Raw genomic sequence first — 18,611 nt, forward strand, 5'->3', positions numbered from 1 at the left:
TTTGCAGAAAATGATTCATAAATGTTTTATCAAATTTTAAATTTAAAAAAGTGACATTGGATGCTTTCTCATGGCACACCTAACGATCTCTCACGGCACACTAGTGTGTCGCAGCAGAGTGGTTGAAAATCACTGGGCTATACAAAAAAAAACATGACTTGACTAGAAATACTGAGGATGTTAAAAAACCTCTTCCATTGCTGTGGGCATTTGTTTTGGTTATATTATTTTTGTCAAATATTCTTCAAAGGAATGCAAGGCATTTGTTACATTTCATTTTAGTGATTTAATTACACTTTTGTAAGTGTCGCTCTATTGCTCAAGATACTTTTCGGTTTGTCAAGCTGTAGATTTACTGTACTTGTTGCCTTTATACCACAATGCCCATATTCAGGACAAGAATCAATTACAGAAATGAACCAATGCGCACACAAAATCTTACATGCATTATGACATTCTGTAATCCATGGCTAAAGAAAAATACATTTAATAGAAAGGTTTTATCATAAATCAAATGTTCAAATTTTTTTTTTTTTTTCTAAATACCATCTCCTTAAAATATTTTAACAATTCGTTTGAAAAAAAGATCAAACATTATCGGTTGACAAGTATATTTAAAGGGACAGTGTGATTATTTGGCACCTCTAAGTGGGAAACAAAAATTAAAAACAATTGAAATAAATAAATAAAAATACATAAACTATAATATGAACATGCATTTTTAAATAAATAATGGTGCGTTCTGGTCACTTTGAGTCCCTGTAGTTTGTATTCTTCCTTGCGCTTTTAAGCACTTGTTTGTGGTTGCAATACACCAGGGTTTACCAACCTTTTTAAAGCAAAGAGCTACTTTCTATAACTCATTGGCGCAAAGGTGGTATTATTTTTATATATATTTCTAAAATAACTTATTTCTATGTTTTTATTATGTTACTAGGTTACTAGTCGGTGGAGGATATTTAGTGCCACCTAGTGGTACAAAAAACTTTCATACAGTAAAAGAAAAAAAACACCGATTTGAATATCAGGAGAAAATACATGAACCGTTATATCAATGTTAAATTTTATAATGAACATTTTATAAAGAATCCCCACTTAAGTCGGCGCCAGGTTTGTCCGACATATTGCCACCATGCTGTGACGTGTATCACTGGCCCCACCTCAATATTACTCAATGAGGCTTTAAGTCGACCATTAAAACATCCCATCGATTGGAAATCATCAAATTCACTAGATAATCGCAATAACAACAATGGTGAACATTTTCAGAACTTTTCTGCGGGCTACTCAGGTGTTCTTTAGGGGGTGACCTGTTGTTCACGACGACCACGTTGGAGACCCCTTGCACAATATCACTTTCTCAACATCTAGTGGTCAAAAAAGTACACTGATGCTTTTATTCACCTATTAAATTATTAAATAGGTCTGATGTTATTGGGCCGCTTTACTGCACTTACATGAAGTCAATGGAAATAAAACAAATATATTGGACAACATAATTAATTTCATTGTTGTTAGATGTGTAAAAGATAACTGTCCTTCGATTTCTGGAAAAAAAAAAAACACAAATACACAACCAGAGGAGAAACTAAAAACAACCAGATTAATTGAGGAATATTTAAAGGAAATCATAAATGTGTATGTACAGCAGAGGTGTCAAACTCATTTCAGCTCGGGGGCCACGTGGTAGGGAAAAAAAACATTCTCATTGGGGCCTGACAAATAAATGAATGCCTTAAAAAGTGTGCCTTAACTGGAGGGCTTGGGTCTTTTTGAAGGATCACAATTTAATTCTGATTCAGGGATGTAAAATTGGATTATTACGGCAAATGCAGCTACAGTGGAGGCTTTGTGAGTGGGGCCTGGCTTTGGCGACATCCAGTGGACATATTTAAAACTCAAAGTCATTGCTCGACAAGATGCAGGTCATTTTTCTCATGTGCTTCTCAGCATTGTCTCACAGACCACATAAAATGATACAGAGGGCCACATCTGGGCCAGGAGTTTGAAACATTAGGTGTACAGTATGGTTACGTGGTCAATCATATTGTTCTGATCTCGATGGTAATGAACTATATCGTCTAAATAATTTGATTCAACAGTAATCAATCTCCAGCTCCATAATTTGTTTTCATGTCGTTGTTGAGGACATTTCCTTTGTGTCCATGTTGTGAGTTTCCTCTGCAGACAGGAATTCCATGATGAGCTGTGCTGCCTTCCGAGGCCTCTCCAGTCCAATGGTGTGTCCGCAGTCATCCAATAGACACAGCTGACAGTGCGGCACCGCCTCTTGTAGCACAGATGCCCCGGAAACATCCAGAACCTGAAAGGAAAAAAAATAAAACATTAAAAAACAAAACCAAAAAAAAACACCATAAACAAATGTCAGTCAAACCACAACATGTGGCACAGCAGTAGACCAAAACCGACAGGAGTATCAATAGGGACTAAAGACTGTGTACTTTTCACCAGTGACCAAGGCAAGGGTGGTGTTGATGATTTCAGAAACTATATCCGTTTGCTTGTGTGTCTGCCCACCCAATAAAATAGGGAACGAGCTTAAATATGACCACCAGCTTTCACAGCCAGTCAGGTAGGTTACCCTAGATGGGAAAAAAATGCCAAAAAGCTGACTCAGCACTTTAAGGTTTGTTAACTCAACATTTTTTCCCAGGAAGAACTTCCATTTGGCCTAGTCAGAACTACATTTTCCAGGCACTCATATAGGTTACCCCCAATGTGGAAAACTAACCTCACAAAAAAGCTGACTTGGCATTTTTTGGCTTGATGACTCAGCCGCTTTCCCAGAGACATTGCTCTCCCCACCGCCAGAACAACATTAATTTTCAAAACAATGCCTTGCAAATAGGAGTGACCTTTATAAGAACAAGAATCCCCCAAAACTTCACTCAGCACTTTTGGTTTTGCTGACTCGTCATTCTTTTTCCATACTGATGTCACGAACCAGGACAGGATACAGGAATGGAGAGCCCAATCGCGTAACGTACTCACAGGTTATTAGGGAGAGGAGGAATGCATGCACACTCGATCCGGGGATCGACGGTCGCAGATTGGATTGAAATCCGAACAAAAGAATTGTTAAAATCAAACAGATCAGGCCAAAAATAAAACAGGATCAAACACAGGCAAAATCACAGAACTAGGCATTTCACACAGAGTTTAACAGGAGTCTTGCAGACGCTCTGACACTTAACGGCTCAAAGGACCGCGTACTCCCAGGGAGCAATCTGTCAATGCGTTTCAGCTGGTGTCAGTGGGCGGGGCCAATTGGTCGCCGTGGCAACTGTGACAGAACCTGCCACCACACAGCGGGGACCAATTGAGCGCCATGGCAACCATGACAACCGACTTTCCACTCTCCCCCACAACATTGAATACCAACATCATCTTTTACAGGCAGTCAGGTGGGTTACCCCAGAGCTGAAAACCTCCCCCAAAAAGCTGATTTAGTATTTTTGGTTTTGATGACTCAATAGCTTTCCCAGAAAGTCAAGTCATGTTTATTTGTATAGCCCTTAATCACAAGGGGTCTCAAAGGGCTAATCAGAGCACAGAATGTCAACGCCTAATGTGTAGCTTTGGTTTTCAGTACTATGCTAAAAAGACTCTCACTCTCTTAGGCCAGGATCATAATATTTTACAAGCAATCCGGTAGGTCACTTTAGAATAGAATAGAATAGAATAGAATATACCTTTATTGTCATTGTTACAAAACGGGTTAACATATTGTGACAACGAAATTGGGCATGACACTCCAGTTTTACACATTCACAGTGAGGTATGAGCCAAGAAGATAAAGGAACAGAGAAGATAAGGTTATAAAACAAGGGGGATAAGGCTATAGTTATAGTTTACATGGTATTTACACAAGAAATGTCGGCATGTGGGATGTTACATACAGTGTTGTCGTGATACCGTTGGTATCGTAAGGGTTGTGCAATATTGCATTTGGTGCAAAGTCATCATAGTGCAAAAAAATGGTCAGCATATGCATTGGTGCAAACAGACATCATAGTGCAGAAAGAGGAAATGGTCAGACATTGTGCAAGGTGAGCAGTAAACGTAGTGCAGTCGACAGGTGAAAGAACATAGACATGAGTACCATTATATTCGTATGAGGTAGTGTTGGCACAAGTTTTCAGGTTTTTTGTGCGGTGTCTGTTTTGAGCAGTGAACAAACATAGTGCAGATAGCATGTACGTGAGTACCATTTTACATTCGTGTGAGGCAGTTTTTTGCAACAGTTTTCAGTTTTTTGTGCGGTGTCTGTTTAGGGTGGTAATGGCTGTGGGGAAGAAACTGTCTCTGAGTCTGTTTGTTTTTGCTTTGTGTGACCTGTAGCGCTTGCCGGAAGGCAGCAGGTCAAAGAGGTGGTGGCCGGGGTGAGAAAAGAGGTGAATGACCCTGCCAAAAAGGGAATGTTTCGTATCTCGACGCAGCTGATGCTCTAATGGCGCATAGCCATTCTAGTTTTACAAGAGATAGTGACTTTTGATCATTATAATTATTGTTTTTTTAAAGACAATTTTGTGTTCATTTTTATTCAAGGTGTCATTTTAATTACCTGGTCTTGCTTTCCCCAAAGTACTTGCAAGGGTGATGTAATCAAATGTAGATGTTCTTGGAGAGAGTTGCGAGACTTTTCATCAACCAGTTCCATAAACACTTTAAAACATAAACAAACATATTCATTCTTTTAGCAGCAGTGTAGCAATCATGAGCAGGTGAATTTCTAAGGCAGGGGTGTCAAACTCATTCTCACCGAGGGCCACCTCAACATAAGGGCTGCCTTCAAAGGGCCAGATGTAACCAAATACAATTGGTATGTAAAATAAATGTAACTAATCCTTTATGTAAATTAGCTATTACATTCAGTAATTATTCTAATCACCAACACTACAGTTGCATTAAACATTTCATTACACATATATACGTTACGAGTAACATTCAATGATACCTCTACATACCATCTACAAGAAATTTAAGATATGAGATGTCTTTCGAGCAAGACTTTTGCTTGACATGAGAGAAAATCCAAGTCAGAAGAATTTTCAGACATTACTACTAAAGGCCAGGGCTTTATATGTATTTTATTACCCTTTTTTTCAGTTGCTATTTCAATGTGTTGTTAATGATCAGAAAGATTTTCATAGCTATTTAGGGTTAACTTGGATATTTTTGGGAGGCTGGAACGAATTAATTGGTTTTCTGTTGTTTGGTAACGGGAAAATGCAATCGAGACACAGGCAAATCTGGATACGAACACTATCTGGGAACGAAATAATCTCGTATGTAGAGGTATCACTGTACAACCAAATTATCTTGGACATTTTGAGGATATTTTTCAATTCCACTTTATCGATACAAATATGCTGACGCTTAGATGTCATTCCTCGGATATCGTAGTCGACTAAATAAAACTAAATTGATTTAGTTTTTGGTCAAAGCACTCTTTTGACCCATTTATTTTCAGACGCTCAGACATTTGAGATCTCAAGGGGCACATACAATGATGTGACGGGCCACAAGTTTGACACATGTGGGATAAGGTAAGATGATGTACGCACGTTCTTTGTAAAAGTCATTGTGTTGTATCCTTTTGTCCAGCAAGCCTCGCAGAATCTATCAGAAAAAAAACACCATCCATGGTCAAAACCATGCTTGCAGGCAGCCATGTTTGTAGTTCTTTTACCTGTCGCGGCAGCTTGATGGTCCTATGGGAACAGAGACGGAACATGTCCTCCAATTCCCGCGGGGTGGATGGAATCAAAGGGATGGACGAATTCCCAGGATTCTCCTTCATCTCCTTCAACTGAGATATGAATTTAGAATCTGTTGGGTAATCCAAACCTGAAGAAGGGAAAAAAAAATCCATCAGGGGATCTTTCTCAGAGTCGGGCAGTGTTGGGACTAACGCGTTATAATAATATGCAATTTCCTGGAACGCAATAATTTGGTAGCGAGTATTGCAATGCCTCACTAGTAAAATATTTCATCTCAACTGCCGTTACAATATGGTGTGATACTCTACTTATAAGGGGCTAATCAATAACGACAACGTTCTCTTATTGCTATTTGTCACTTCTTCGCACATTACAGTATATAACAACCTACAAGTCATTACCAGCAAGTTTATAAATACCTATAAAGTACACCTGATGACAGTTATGGTGGCACTGTCTCAAGCATATATGAGGGCACTGAATTTTTCGAGATACTCCCCCAAATCCGTTTACTCGCATCGAGCCGTATTTACAACCATAAAAACAAAATACCGTATTTTCCGCACTATAAGGCGCACCTAAAAGTCTTGTTTTTTTTCAAAAGCTGACCATGCGCCTTATAACACAGTGCGCCTTATATATGGCTCAATATTAAATTCGCAAGGTCTCGCAACTACGAGAAACAGCCGCCGACTCCATTTTTCGAGCTGTGCATACTGGGAAATATTAAACGATTGGTAGTTGCCGGGGCTCGTGTTGTATTTGTTTACTAAGTGGCAAAATGGCTACCCCATTAAACTGCTTAATTCATATTCAACAAATACAGTATTTGTCTGAATCCAGGGTTATGACTGGTGAAGATGTAAAGCACAATTTACCTTAAACAAACGCAGAATTATTCAGAATGTCACGTTTGAGAGAGAGAGAGAGCGAGAGAGAGAGAGAGCGAGATTCTCTTTCATACGTGCATTTGTATAAGAAAATGGCTCCTGTTAAGAGACACGCGTACAACGCCGAGTTTAAACTCAAAGCGATCAGTCACGCAGCACAACACGGCAATAGAGCGGCAGCGAGAGAGTTAAACTTAAATGAATCGATGGTACGGAAGTGGAGAAAGGATGAAGATAAGCTCCGCCAAGTAAGGAAAACTCAACAAAGTTTCCGTGGCAATAAAGCAAGATGGCCAGAGTTAGAGGAGACACTTGAACAGTGGGTTGTTCAACAAAGAGCGGCAAGCAGAAGTGTCAGTACGATAACTATACGTATGAAGGCAACAGCGCTGGCACAAAAACACCGGACGTGTTGGATGGCCCATTCACTGAGATATGGTCAATTCGAACACAGCAGAAGAAGAATTCGAGGGATTCGTCGATGAGGAGCTTATAGAGTGATCTTTGTTTTTCTTTTGTGTGTTTACGTTTTACATTTTACAGTTATTATGTTATTGCTTTGCACTCGTTGTTTTTGCACATTACGAGTGTCACTTTATTGCGATTGCACTAACGTTTCATTTAAAATAACAGTATCAGACGTTTTTTTCTTTGCGTGTTGACTAAATGGACAAAAAATAAAATATGTCGATGTTGTTCAAAGATGTCAAAGATGTGTCACGAAAATGCTTTACCTCAGAGAAAATAATAAAACGGCTGTTTATTCATTTTGGGAGTGAATGGAGTTGTGGAAAGCTTGTTTGTTAATAAAGTTTGACCTTTTTGAATATTTTGTTGACATTCCCTTGAGCGTGGCAACATCTAGAGGTTGCATAAAGTAACTACATTCTCTACTGTAGTCAAGTCGTCACATTTATTTACCGTAAATAGCCCTTAATCCCAAAAATGTCTCGAAGGACTGCACAGGATTACAATTACAAAATTGCACAATTACCTGATCTTAAACCAGCATGCACTTATAGCGCCTTATAATGGGGTGCGTCTTATGTATGGCATAAGTTTTAAAATATATCATTCATTGAAGGTGCGCCTTATAACATGGTGCGCCATATAGTGCGGAAAATACGGTACTAAAATAGGGGGTCAGTTTACATGGTTAACCGAAATCTAATCAATACCGCAATTACATAGTGCGATAATATAATCGCGAGACACAGCGTTTTTTTCCCCAATGATTTATAGTTAGACATTAGGCATGGAAAACAATAAAAAGGATGTTTCCAGTACATCATGCATGGATCCTCAGTAAAAACTGGCAGACAACCACTAATTCCCAAAAACGTTTCTGCTACATTCATAAAGAATTTTTCGTGATGCATTAAGAATTCCTTGTTTTACAAAACCTTTTTAGTTCAAAAGAGATAATTCTCATGAATGTGTCCACATTTTTAAGATTAAAATTGGATTTAAGACATTTTAATGCTATTCAAGCTTTACTTTTTAGGATAATGAATTGAATGCCTTTGAAAAGTTTTCAAGGATCTACAGGAACCCTGTGTTATTCATCAATGAACCACAATCACGAATAATAGTGGAGCTCTAACAGAATTATGAGACTCAGTTATTTTATAGAGTGAAAATTTGACGTCCCGTTTTGGTAATCTGAGGTAACTGCAAATGGCACTCAAATTATAGACCCATTTACTTCGAAACACAAGATAAAAAACGCCATAGTTGTTTGCCATTATTTTGAGATGATGTTTTCAGTAGCTGCAGAATGTGCATCAATGAAATACATACTTATAATAAACTTGTGTTGGTTTTAAAACCAAGTAATCAGTAACAAAAAGTATGACTTTTAAAAGAAGGTAATCAGTAAAGTTACTTTTGCAAGGTAACTTTGGAAACAATGCTACACATAGGTGGCCACAGAAAGCGAATACAAAAGAGGATCAAGTTTCCAAGCATGTAAAATTTGTTCTGAAAGTGACGATTGGCCATTTTACCTGAAGGGCACATCAAGGTCACGCCAGACAGGTACATTGGGTATGTGGCAGCATACACCCCCGCAACACTGCCTCCCATAGATGTTCCTACTAAGTGAAATGGTCTTTTGTCCAGACCAACACTCTGCACAAACTAAAAACAGAAAAAAAGGAATTTTTTAAATACAGTGGTACCTTTACATACAGGCCTATTTCATTCCAGGATCATGCTCGTAGACTGAATTGCTCGTGTAAAAGGCACATTTTCTAGATAAGAAATAATTCAAAACAAATTGCACGTTCCAGACCTCCCAAAAGATCAGTTATTATGTTTTTTTTGCCCGCTTCCCCCCTTTTAGCTGGAATCACTTACTACAGGTATTTTGAAAGAAAAGAAAAACTTACCAAAGAGATTTTTCCCTTCAAAATGTAATAGGAATGCGTAAGGTCGGTGTCATTAAAGAGAGCTATCGCACAACCGGTTGCCACCTTTTCTGGGTGTTTTTCTTTTCCAACAAAACAAGCAACTTCCTCCTACTTAACCAGCACCTCTTTAATCTCTTTTGTAGATGGCAGATTTTCTTGTTTATTCTCCTCTTTTCTGTTTTTTTTTTGTAGCAGGATCATAACATCCTTCAGAAATGATTGCAGGGAAGTACTGCCTAAATTTTTCCGCAGCTTTGTGATCGGCACTCGCAGCTTCCCGATTATGATCCTTGAATCATAATCGAACACAGCACTTGCGTTTTTCCATTATTTTTTGTTTTGTTTCAATTTTCATTCTTTTTTTATCCTCAGACACCTTTCCAGAACTCGTGACTAAGGTCACATAAAGGAGATGCAATAAAATATGATTAAAGGGATGCGATCAAAACAAACTTGCTGCAGAATACAGGTACCCTACATGTATAACCAAGGGCACCGTGAAAAACACCAAGCGCTCTATAGTGGTCGCCTGCGCATGAATTGGATTTTCCTTCCTAAATCTAGCCAGTTGTTAAATAAAGGGAAACTTGTGCGCCAAAATGTGTAGAGGTGCTCGTATAAAGAGGTACCACTGTATTTGATATTTGCACTATGGTAGTGCTTGCTGGTGGGATTAACCTAAGGGAATATACATTTTGTCTCCCTTTAATCAAGTCCAGTTTGAGTAAGGTTGCCATTTTTACATCAAGAAAACATTCACACGCTCACCTGATGGATTCGTGCGACCTGACCCTGGATGGTGTAGTCTTCTGACCCAGTTCGACTTGTCCCTTCATGACCCGGCATGTCCACGCACAATAAGTGCTGCTCTACAGGAATGTACTGGTATAGAAAACAAGCACACGGTGTAACATTTAAACAAACTTTGCATTTATAAAGTTCCGTTTTTTAAATGACTGTTTCAGCTTGTTCAAACACTGCACAGAGATTATACCTCACATATGACAGTGTATCTCAACCAGTGTGACAAGTAATAGGCATGCCCTGAAAGTGTCGGGTCACACGGTGAGACCGGGTCTGGGTGTGCCAGAGAAAAGTGTTCAACTATTTGCATAAAGCATGTTGTTGTTGTCGCATATCTGTGCGATCTTTAAATAAATATAAGAGAAAGTATTAGTTATCCCTGTCCAGTAGATCAAGGGTGTCACAATCATTTTAGGGGCCACATGGTAGAAAAAAACACCCATGCAGGGTTGAGGGTTTTCTCCTCAACAATTGAATTCATTTCAAATACAGTTTATTTAACATGGGGAAACTCATGCAAACTGAAAAGTGATGAAAATGGCACACAAATACAAATTTGGGTGCAAATTATTTCAATGATTGATTTTATGCTTCAAAAGTCAATCACTGATTGTGCACATTAACGCATGATAATCGCGCGCAAGAATGGATCCCGGGTTGCATTTACGCATGTTTATTTTTGGCTCTGATTTGAATAAACCCAGTAAAATTGCATACAATTGTGTTGGAAATTTCACTGGCTAACCAATTTGTCAATCAACAATTAAATTGGTCACTATTAGCTAAAGATTTTTTAAGCCGAAGTAGGTCATGTTTTTTTTTTCAATATGGGCCCTCATAAGTTGTCACAGGGTAAGGCCCATAAGAAATACAAAAACCTTGCAATTGGCTGAGAGTGGGGTCAATCGAACGGTCAGAGCCCACAGCCATATCAGAAATCATTTCTAGTTTGTTGACTTGTAAAAGGGAATTATGGGGCAAAACAGACTGATTACAACAAGGATCATCAAACAATGCAGGAATGCTTTTAGGCAGATTTCTTTTTCCAACTGTCGACATTATCGTGTGTTTTGGAGTAAATATTTTACACAGTTGGATTCACTGTACTCGTGTGAATATAACCAGACCATGTTTGTGTAGAATTGTTTCATGAGTGGAGTATCACAGCACTTTTGGGAGAGTGATAAAACTTTCCAGTTTTCGGGTATCTTGTTTCAGAATGATCGAGATGTTTCTGTGATGAATACATTTCGAAAAGGTATCTTGACTCCAGAGTTTAAGCTTTCCAATGATATGTAGCATGACATTTTTCAGTAACTGGTGACATCGTGAAGACAAGATTTAAATTTATCCATTGGCGGGCAGTCAGACTGTTAATACCTTAAGGGGTTAAACTCCAGCAAAGACACAGAGGTGCTATTTTTAAACATTGTATGTATTAATCTAGGAGCTACCTACTAATTTCAATCACAGGGAATAAAAAGTTTAGTTTAGTAGGAATTAGTGCCATTAAGAAACACATCCACGCACTACATGTGAGTGCCATTATATTGCATTAAACTGTGTGTTACATTCGAAGTAAAGTAATATTCGAATGGTTTGTTTCTTCAAATATTTACTTATTGATAAATGGTGATCAATAATACAGGGCAGCGCAGTGGTTAGCGTGTTAGCGGCACAGTTCTGAGGTCATGGGATCAAACCTTCCTGTGTGGAGTTTGCATGTTGTCCCCGTGCAGTCCGGTTTCCTCCCACATTCCAAAAACATGCATGTCAGGTTAATTGCCCGGTCCAAATTGTCACTAGGTCTGAATGAGCGAGTGAGTTGTCTATTTGTGTGCCAATGTGCCAGAGAAGTATATTTTTCCCAATCCACTTATGTTTGAAGTTTGAATCATTAAAAAAAGCTTCTTAGAAAAAAAATGGGCCCTCACAGCAAACAATGAGGTGCCAATAAGCAGCCACATGAGATAGAAGCCACAAACTAGGAGTAATGTCTGTAAAAATATAAATCATTTTTTGCCCCTTTTCTGTGTGACTTGCTTGCACTCAGAACAAACAAGGGGGCACTCCTTTGCATTTTGAATGACTGAATTGATTAAAAAAAAAAAAAACCAGATTGATGGGCATGCATTAGAGTGTTACCTTAATGAGGGGAAACCACATGTCTTTGGAGGCAGAGAAGCCATGAAGGAGCAATAGGGATGCTTTGGATTTTTCTGGTTTCCCGCGGCTGAAATAGCAGAAGCGGTAGCTGCCATTGTACGAGTAGCTGACCACCAGGCCAAGTTTGAGACGCATGAACCTGCAGGATGGAAAACGCAGACCCAGATTAGGACACCAAAACATAATTGTTTTGATATGTGTAAAACACCATTTACAAATTTTGGTGTCAGGTATTGACCCTTTGCACATCTGGAAGTAGGCAAAGTATCTGAGAAGCTGGCAGTTGAAAAAGCAGTCGAGTTGAAACAAACATCAACCACGTCAGAAGAATATAACTACGAATTTTCATGATGATTTCTTGCTGTGCAAACCGGCAAGATTCTTAAGCCAATTTTGGCATTTTGTCGTATGCCTTTTGATGAAAACAGAAGACGGCGATGGACACCTGCAATCAACCGGAAGGACTGGCAGCCTTTAAAGTACTCCAGGATTTGCAAGAAGCAATTTTTACAAGGTACTTTTTACGTATTTCCGAGCAATTTTATGTTAAGTGGATACAAGTCGTGTCAAAGACACTCAATGTAGCTACCAATAAGTTAGCTGGTGCTACTGTAGCAGAGTGTGACTGATGTGTACTCTCAATAAACACATTCAAAATGACCATAAATGATAATAAAAATGGCAGCTTTCGGTTACAATGGATTTGAGACTTGATGGCACTCTGGATAAAACATATTAGCATACACAGCTAACACAAGTGTCTTACCTTTGCCATTATGAGGTGCATCCGCGTGTCAATGTATACCAGTAAGACAACCAGCAACGATATATAGTGGTATATAACGTGTGGACTGAAGTCAAACAGACTAGATGATTTGGTTAGATCTGTGAATATGTCAGGATAAAGGTATGATCGTTAGCTAGCCATGTTATCCTCAGTTATTCTAAATAGTGCTCCTTGTGCTTTCAGACGAGAAGGGCCACCTCATCAAACAGCTGCACAATATTCGTTTGACAAGTCATTGCCAATAGTGTTGAATTGTATAGTTTTTTTTTTCGTTGTGGTCTAACTTTTACTGGCCTCACTCACTGGGAGTAATGTTTACCCAAATTTACTGCTGTCCAACATAGCATTGTCGCATGGTTAGGTCACATGTTTGCAAAGGGTCGATACACAGAAGTATCAGACATGTTTGAAAATGTTGGCGCTCCATCCTCAAATTTTTAAAGTGTGCGGGAAAGAAAGGAAAACGGCTGCCCGTTTTCAAAACAAATGCTTGCTAGCGAAGTACACTGCGGTGACGTCTGAAAACATTAATGACACACTTCCAGAAGAAAAAATAGTCAATGTTTTTTCAACATTTTTCATATAATACATAACAGAAGTAAATTGGGAGGTTTGACAGTACTTTATTCAATATGTATTACGTACTCACGATATTGAAACATTTTCATCCAAAAAGCAAGTCCTTAATTTCATACATTCGAATTAGACAACATGGTAATATAGCCATCAAAAAAACTTTTGTTCTTTTTCCATTTCATCAAAGTCATTGTAAGGTCGCACCACAGTTTCTTTTAATCCTTGACGAACAATGGCAAGCAAAAGGAATTCAATGGCAAAAACAGAAAAAGACGACTTATCACATGTGCAATTTGGCCCTTTTTTCCATCGTATGGTTGCCCTGGCGCTGTTGTCTAAAAATATAGGGCTCACATTTTATGCAACACAGCCCTCATTCACGGTCTCGTTTGACGCGGTATTAAATAGGTGCTTGTCTTAATGCTCACTCGATCTCTGTGGTAGTTGCAATCTTAAAAGGTCGTCGTCCGAGTCATTGTCAGGTCACATCAGGAGTTTCTTTTAAACCTCGGAACCATGACAAGTGAATGCGTTCTACAGCCAAAGGCATTGACAGAAACATCCCCACGCGGTTGGCGCCAGGCTTCATTTGCAACTTATTGGAGGGTTTTGCTCAAAATGCCCCTCAAGTGACATTTTTTTACGTATTAACAGACTCACCAGTTATATGTGTGGATGATCAGACTGGGCCAGAGCCACAGCGCTGAGAAAAAAGCCACAAAGGGAAGTGCCACAAGGGTACCAATGAGCGTCATCACCACGGTGAGACTCTCATCCATTGCCGCTGTGTAAATGACAAAACACGTTAAGATTGTGAAACATTTCAGATTCTTTTGCTGCAGTCTACATACTAATGGATCGACAAAGGTTGTGCCGTTCAATCCAAAAATAAAATCTTTAACATCTACAAGTCTACAATGATGCCATCAAATTGGGCACCTATTGCATACTCCTCTAAAAGGAACACTGTGAAATACTTGATCACTATATGTCTCTGTGGGCTCCAGCACCCCCGCGACCCTACTGAAGATAAGCGGTGCAGATAAATGGATGGATGTCTCTATAATGTGTAGTGGAACAGGACATGAGTGCTACAAAGAAAAACAATACAAAATATGAAGACTCAAAGTGACCAAAGCGCACCATTTTTCTTCTCATTTTGTTGTCTAGCCTGTCACAAGGTTTCTGGGGGAACCCGTCGCAAGATGGCCGATGATTAAGTCAGCAATTTATATCAAATGAATAAGAATTTCTTGACCTACGAGTAATTTTACAAAATGCAGTTTATATGATAGTTTAATATATCAATAGTTGTTTTTTTTTTTTTTGAATGAAGGTTGTTTTTAACCAATAGGAGGCACGAAATAATACCAAATGTGGGTAGAGTAGCCAAACATTTCACTCAAGTAAAAGAACCATTACTTCAGAATTGACTCCTTTAAATAGTAGTCATTCAAATTCTGTAATTGCTTGAATAAAATCAAAAAGGTACAGGGTGAAAATAACTATTAAAGTATTGAGTAACTGTAGCAATTTAATCAAATCATCAAAGTCCATCAAATCAACAATAAATTACAAGAATAAGTAATTGTTAGTCTCAGAACCCTCTGTAAAATATATATATATATATATATATATATATATATATAATTTTTTTTTCATTAAGAAAAGTCACTTAATAAGAATATAGTGACTTGTTGAACCTCATACATTGAATATTGTACCATGAACTCCTGTAAATGTTTATGAGTACACCACTCTGGCTCCTCTTTACTTGAATTTATGTCCAGGTACTCTGAATTGCTTTCTAAAGAGTAAGTTTCTTAGCTCACATATCGTTTTTGATGAAAACAAAAATGAAACTACAGTAGAAGATTGTGCTTCACTTGCAACTACAACAACAATCAGGAGGCAAAAAAGGGTTTTAGATTTTGGGTGATTATTTTTGACAAATTCTGGTTGTTTTTCGATTAACAGCACTGAATTGGGGCTTATGGTTAAAATTGAAGCTCTCAAACTTATGTACTATCAACCTGCAATTGCAACATGCTATTTATCTGCATTCAGCATCCGTACTACCTTAATCAAAATACAATAAAGCGTTTTGTTGATTTTTGGTACTTATTCTACATTATTAGGCTCTGGGCAGGGGGAGTCCGGCTTGTTAGACCACAAGAAACTTTTTCCCCCCCATCTTTACTTTTTAAAGAATCAAGTGCAATCGCACCTCCTCTACAATAGGAGGCAGTGGTGCTCTCATTGGCAGGGTTTTGTTTACATTTAACCTTCACACCATGCATATAGAACAGAGTATAGGCTTTGGCTGTGAAATGTAGAAAGAAGTGGAGCAGACGCTTAAGTGACCCCGTTAAAAATAATTAACCCGGAGGATGAGAGACTTTTTGGGGGCGCAAGAGGAATTGCTCTTTTGAGGAGGCTGAAGAGCGTGCCAGAAAATAGCTACCTCCAACTGGTACTTATGCCTAGAATTGGAACAGGAGTGGGAAGTTGCTATCCACCTGTAATTACTACAGCTATCTAAATGCATCTAAAGTGTTATGGGGATATAAATTTAGGAAGTTTTTGGTATTATTTTCCCATTAGGTGTCTCCAATTGGTGCTTTAGTAGTTGTGTCCTTTTTACTTCCAACTACTACAGCAATCAAAATGCAAACGTGCTTTTTGATGAATTTTGGTCACAATTTTGTCCTTTTTGGTGTGTTGTTTTCATTTTTTCCCAAATTAAGTGATATTCAGATATTCTTATTTTGACCTGTAGTAGAGTTGAGCGTGTTACTAAAAAAACAGTCATTAGTTACAGTTACAAGTTAATTAATTTAAAAAGTTTTTCTGTTACCCAAAAGTAGCGGGTTGATCTGAAACCAACAAATTAAATAGCCAACTTCCTGAAACTGCTTCTAGATAGCTACATAATAAAAGAAATAGAAGAGATCGTGTGCCAAATATGCGACCAGTGGGCCCGCCGAAAGATTTAATCTGGCCCGTGAGACACAATGAGAGCAGCGCAAGAGAAAAAAACAGTTGCACTTTTAAATTTGTCCACTTGATATCACCAAAGCAAGGTGCCACTCAAAAAGCAACTGTATATTACATATATTACGCAGACAGTCACACCCACCCAAACGTAGCGCCCTCCCCAATCAGTCCCTGATGTGTGCAGAACACAATACGTTGATATCAATAACTATAAAGAAAAAAATAATTCAATTTAAAATCTGCGAAGGACTGGACCAGCGATAACTGAAGCGTGAGGTAGTGAGGAGTCTCTGTATATTCAGTAGGGTGAATATCTTCATGAGGAGAAATTCAGCGTTCTCATACTCAGAGCTTGAGATTGCGCCAGTGTAACTGTATCAAGTTGTACTTTGCCCACCTATCTTAAACGTTGCTGGATAAATGTTTTATGTTACATCATGAGCCAAGGATGAACAGCAATCAGAGGACGTTGCAATTCATGATCCACTTTTTATAAGTTGCAGAGTAACGCAAAATGTTGTAACGACAGTTGATTTAAACAATTTTATGGATAAATGTTTTATGTTACATCATGAGCCAAGGATGAACAGCAATCAGAGGACGTTGTAATTCATGATCTACTTTTTATAAGTTGCAGAGTAACGCAAAATGTTGTAACGACAGTTGAATTAAACAATTTTATGAGTAACGTGTTACAGTAATCGTACCTGAGAAAACTAATTGCGTTACTTTGTAAGGCGTTATTCCCAACACTGGTAGTATGACCTTCTGGTTGTGCGGAAGCTTTATGGATAAAATGTATTGTCTTACTGCACATTGGAAGGTAATGAAAGATTTTTCTACCAGTGAAATTGCTTTTGTGAATGTAGAATTTGGTTATGATGACAATAAGATTGGCAATAAAGTTTAATTTGGCCTTAAAAGGACAGTGTGTAATATTTGACCACTAGACGTCACTGATTTGTGTAGTGTAGGAAAAAAAGGTAACAGGATTACAAATCCTAAAAATTCAGTGACCAATCCGCCCTATTCTTTTGTTGCACAGCCTTTTTCTAAGAAATATAAAAACAGAAAAAGAGGAAAAAAGAAGCAAAAAAAAAAAAACAACAGAAAGAGAAACAAACTGAAGAAAAACAAAGAAAAGGAGAAAGGCGGCAATAAATAATTAACAAAGAAAGGAAAAAATGAAAAAGGGGGAAAGTAGGTAAAAAAATAACAAATAAGAAAAAAGGGGAAAAATGCTCAAAAAAGAGAAAAGAAAAAAGGGGAAAAAATGCTCAAAAAAAGAAAAAAGGGAAGAATGTAGCAGCAAGATCGCAGACAAACATTTAAAGCTCCCTCTATGTGAGCCTCATCTTTTGTCAAATACAATTTTCTCCATTTATGGTATTTGTTTTTAATCAAAGTTTATATAATAACTAATGTATTATTATCCAAATCAATTTTGTCGTATTTTGATAAATGAAAGCTTTTGGTACCACTAGGAAGCACTAAATATTACACACGGACTGTCCCTTTAACTTATGCGTCTTGGAGTCATATAACCAAAGTTCAAAATGGTTTAAACCCATTTCGGACTAGAATTTTTTTTCACCACGGGGGCAGACCCAAAATAAATGCATTACTGTTTCAAGGTCAGGGGAACAAAGAGGTACTTTCAACATCAATACATTTTTTCAATCTACATTTTTGTGGCGTGAATCCCATGAAACCTCTAGTTCTGGGCAAAGGTGCTTGGATCGGTTGCGTCATCAGGTGCATACAATTTGACCAGCATTATATCACACATAAAAACGAACTATTCGGGTTCAGTATGAGATTTTTATAATCATTTTTTTTTTACAGTGAAACCACAAAAAATAAAAAGCAATAAAACAAAATATTAAAATCACGCTTCTTTCCTGTCGGAGAAGGTCAACATTACCCAAGTGCAACTAATGAATCCTGACCGCATAGGCGTATGTCCATACTTGCAGTTGTTTGATAATATTTTAAAGCGTTTGGAGTCAAATGTCATATTATGCCAAGCGGTACTTACCTGACTGGGTAGACTTTGAGAAATCACCGGTAAATGTCAACTGAAATGTTTTTTTTCTCCATTCCGTCCGATTATTCGCTTTCTCCTCCCCCAGTTTCGTCTTCTTCTGAAATCGCCTTCATCCGTACTTAAAGGGCAAGTACAATAGTCACGCAGCGCTGCGTCATTGACGACGAAAACATGTCGAAAACGCGCTTA

The 18,611-nt window shown here is 38.1% G+C and overlaps 1 protein-coding gene across 1 annotated transcript; it reads right to left on the reverse strand.

Moving 5' to 3' along the window:
• Positions 1–1,048: 1,048 nt before the first annotated feature.
• LOC148363644 (monoacylglycerol lipase abhd6-B-like) lies at positions 1,049–18,576 on the reverse strand. Its single transcript, XM_088337602.1, has 9 exons — positions 18,414–18,576; positions 14,039–14,162; positions 11,995–12,154; positions 9,814–9,927; positions 8,641–8,773; positions 5,714–5,871; positions 5,589–5,643; positions 4,586–4,686; positions 1,049–2,323 (listed from the first exon to the last, which is right to left on the reverse strand). The coding sequence occupies exons 2-9, from the start codon at positions 14,155–14,157 to the stop codon at positions 2,132–2,134; spliced, it is 1,032 nt and encodes a 343-aa protein (XP_088193728.1). The 5' UTR covers positions 14,158–14,162; positions 18,414–18,576; the 3' UTR covers positions 1,049–2,131.
• Between the last annotated feature and the right edge of the window lie 35 nt (positions 18,577–18,611).

This window comes from Urocampus carinirostris, chromosome 6 (genome assembly GCF_059441175.1).
Source record: "Urocampus carinirostris isolate Australia breed hairy pipefish chromosome 6, RoL_Ucar_1.0, whole genome shotgun sequence".
Lineage (NCBI taxonomy): Eukaryota > Metazoa > Chordata > Actinopteri > Syngnathiformes > Syngnathidae > Urocampus > Urocampus carinirostris.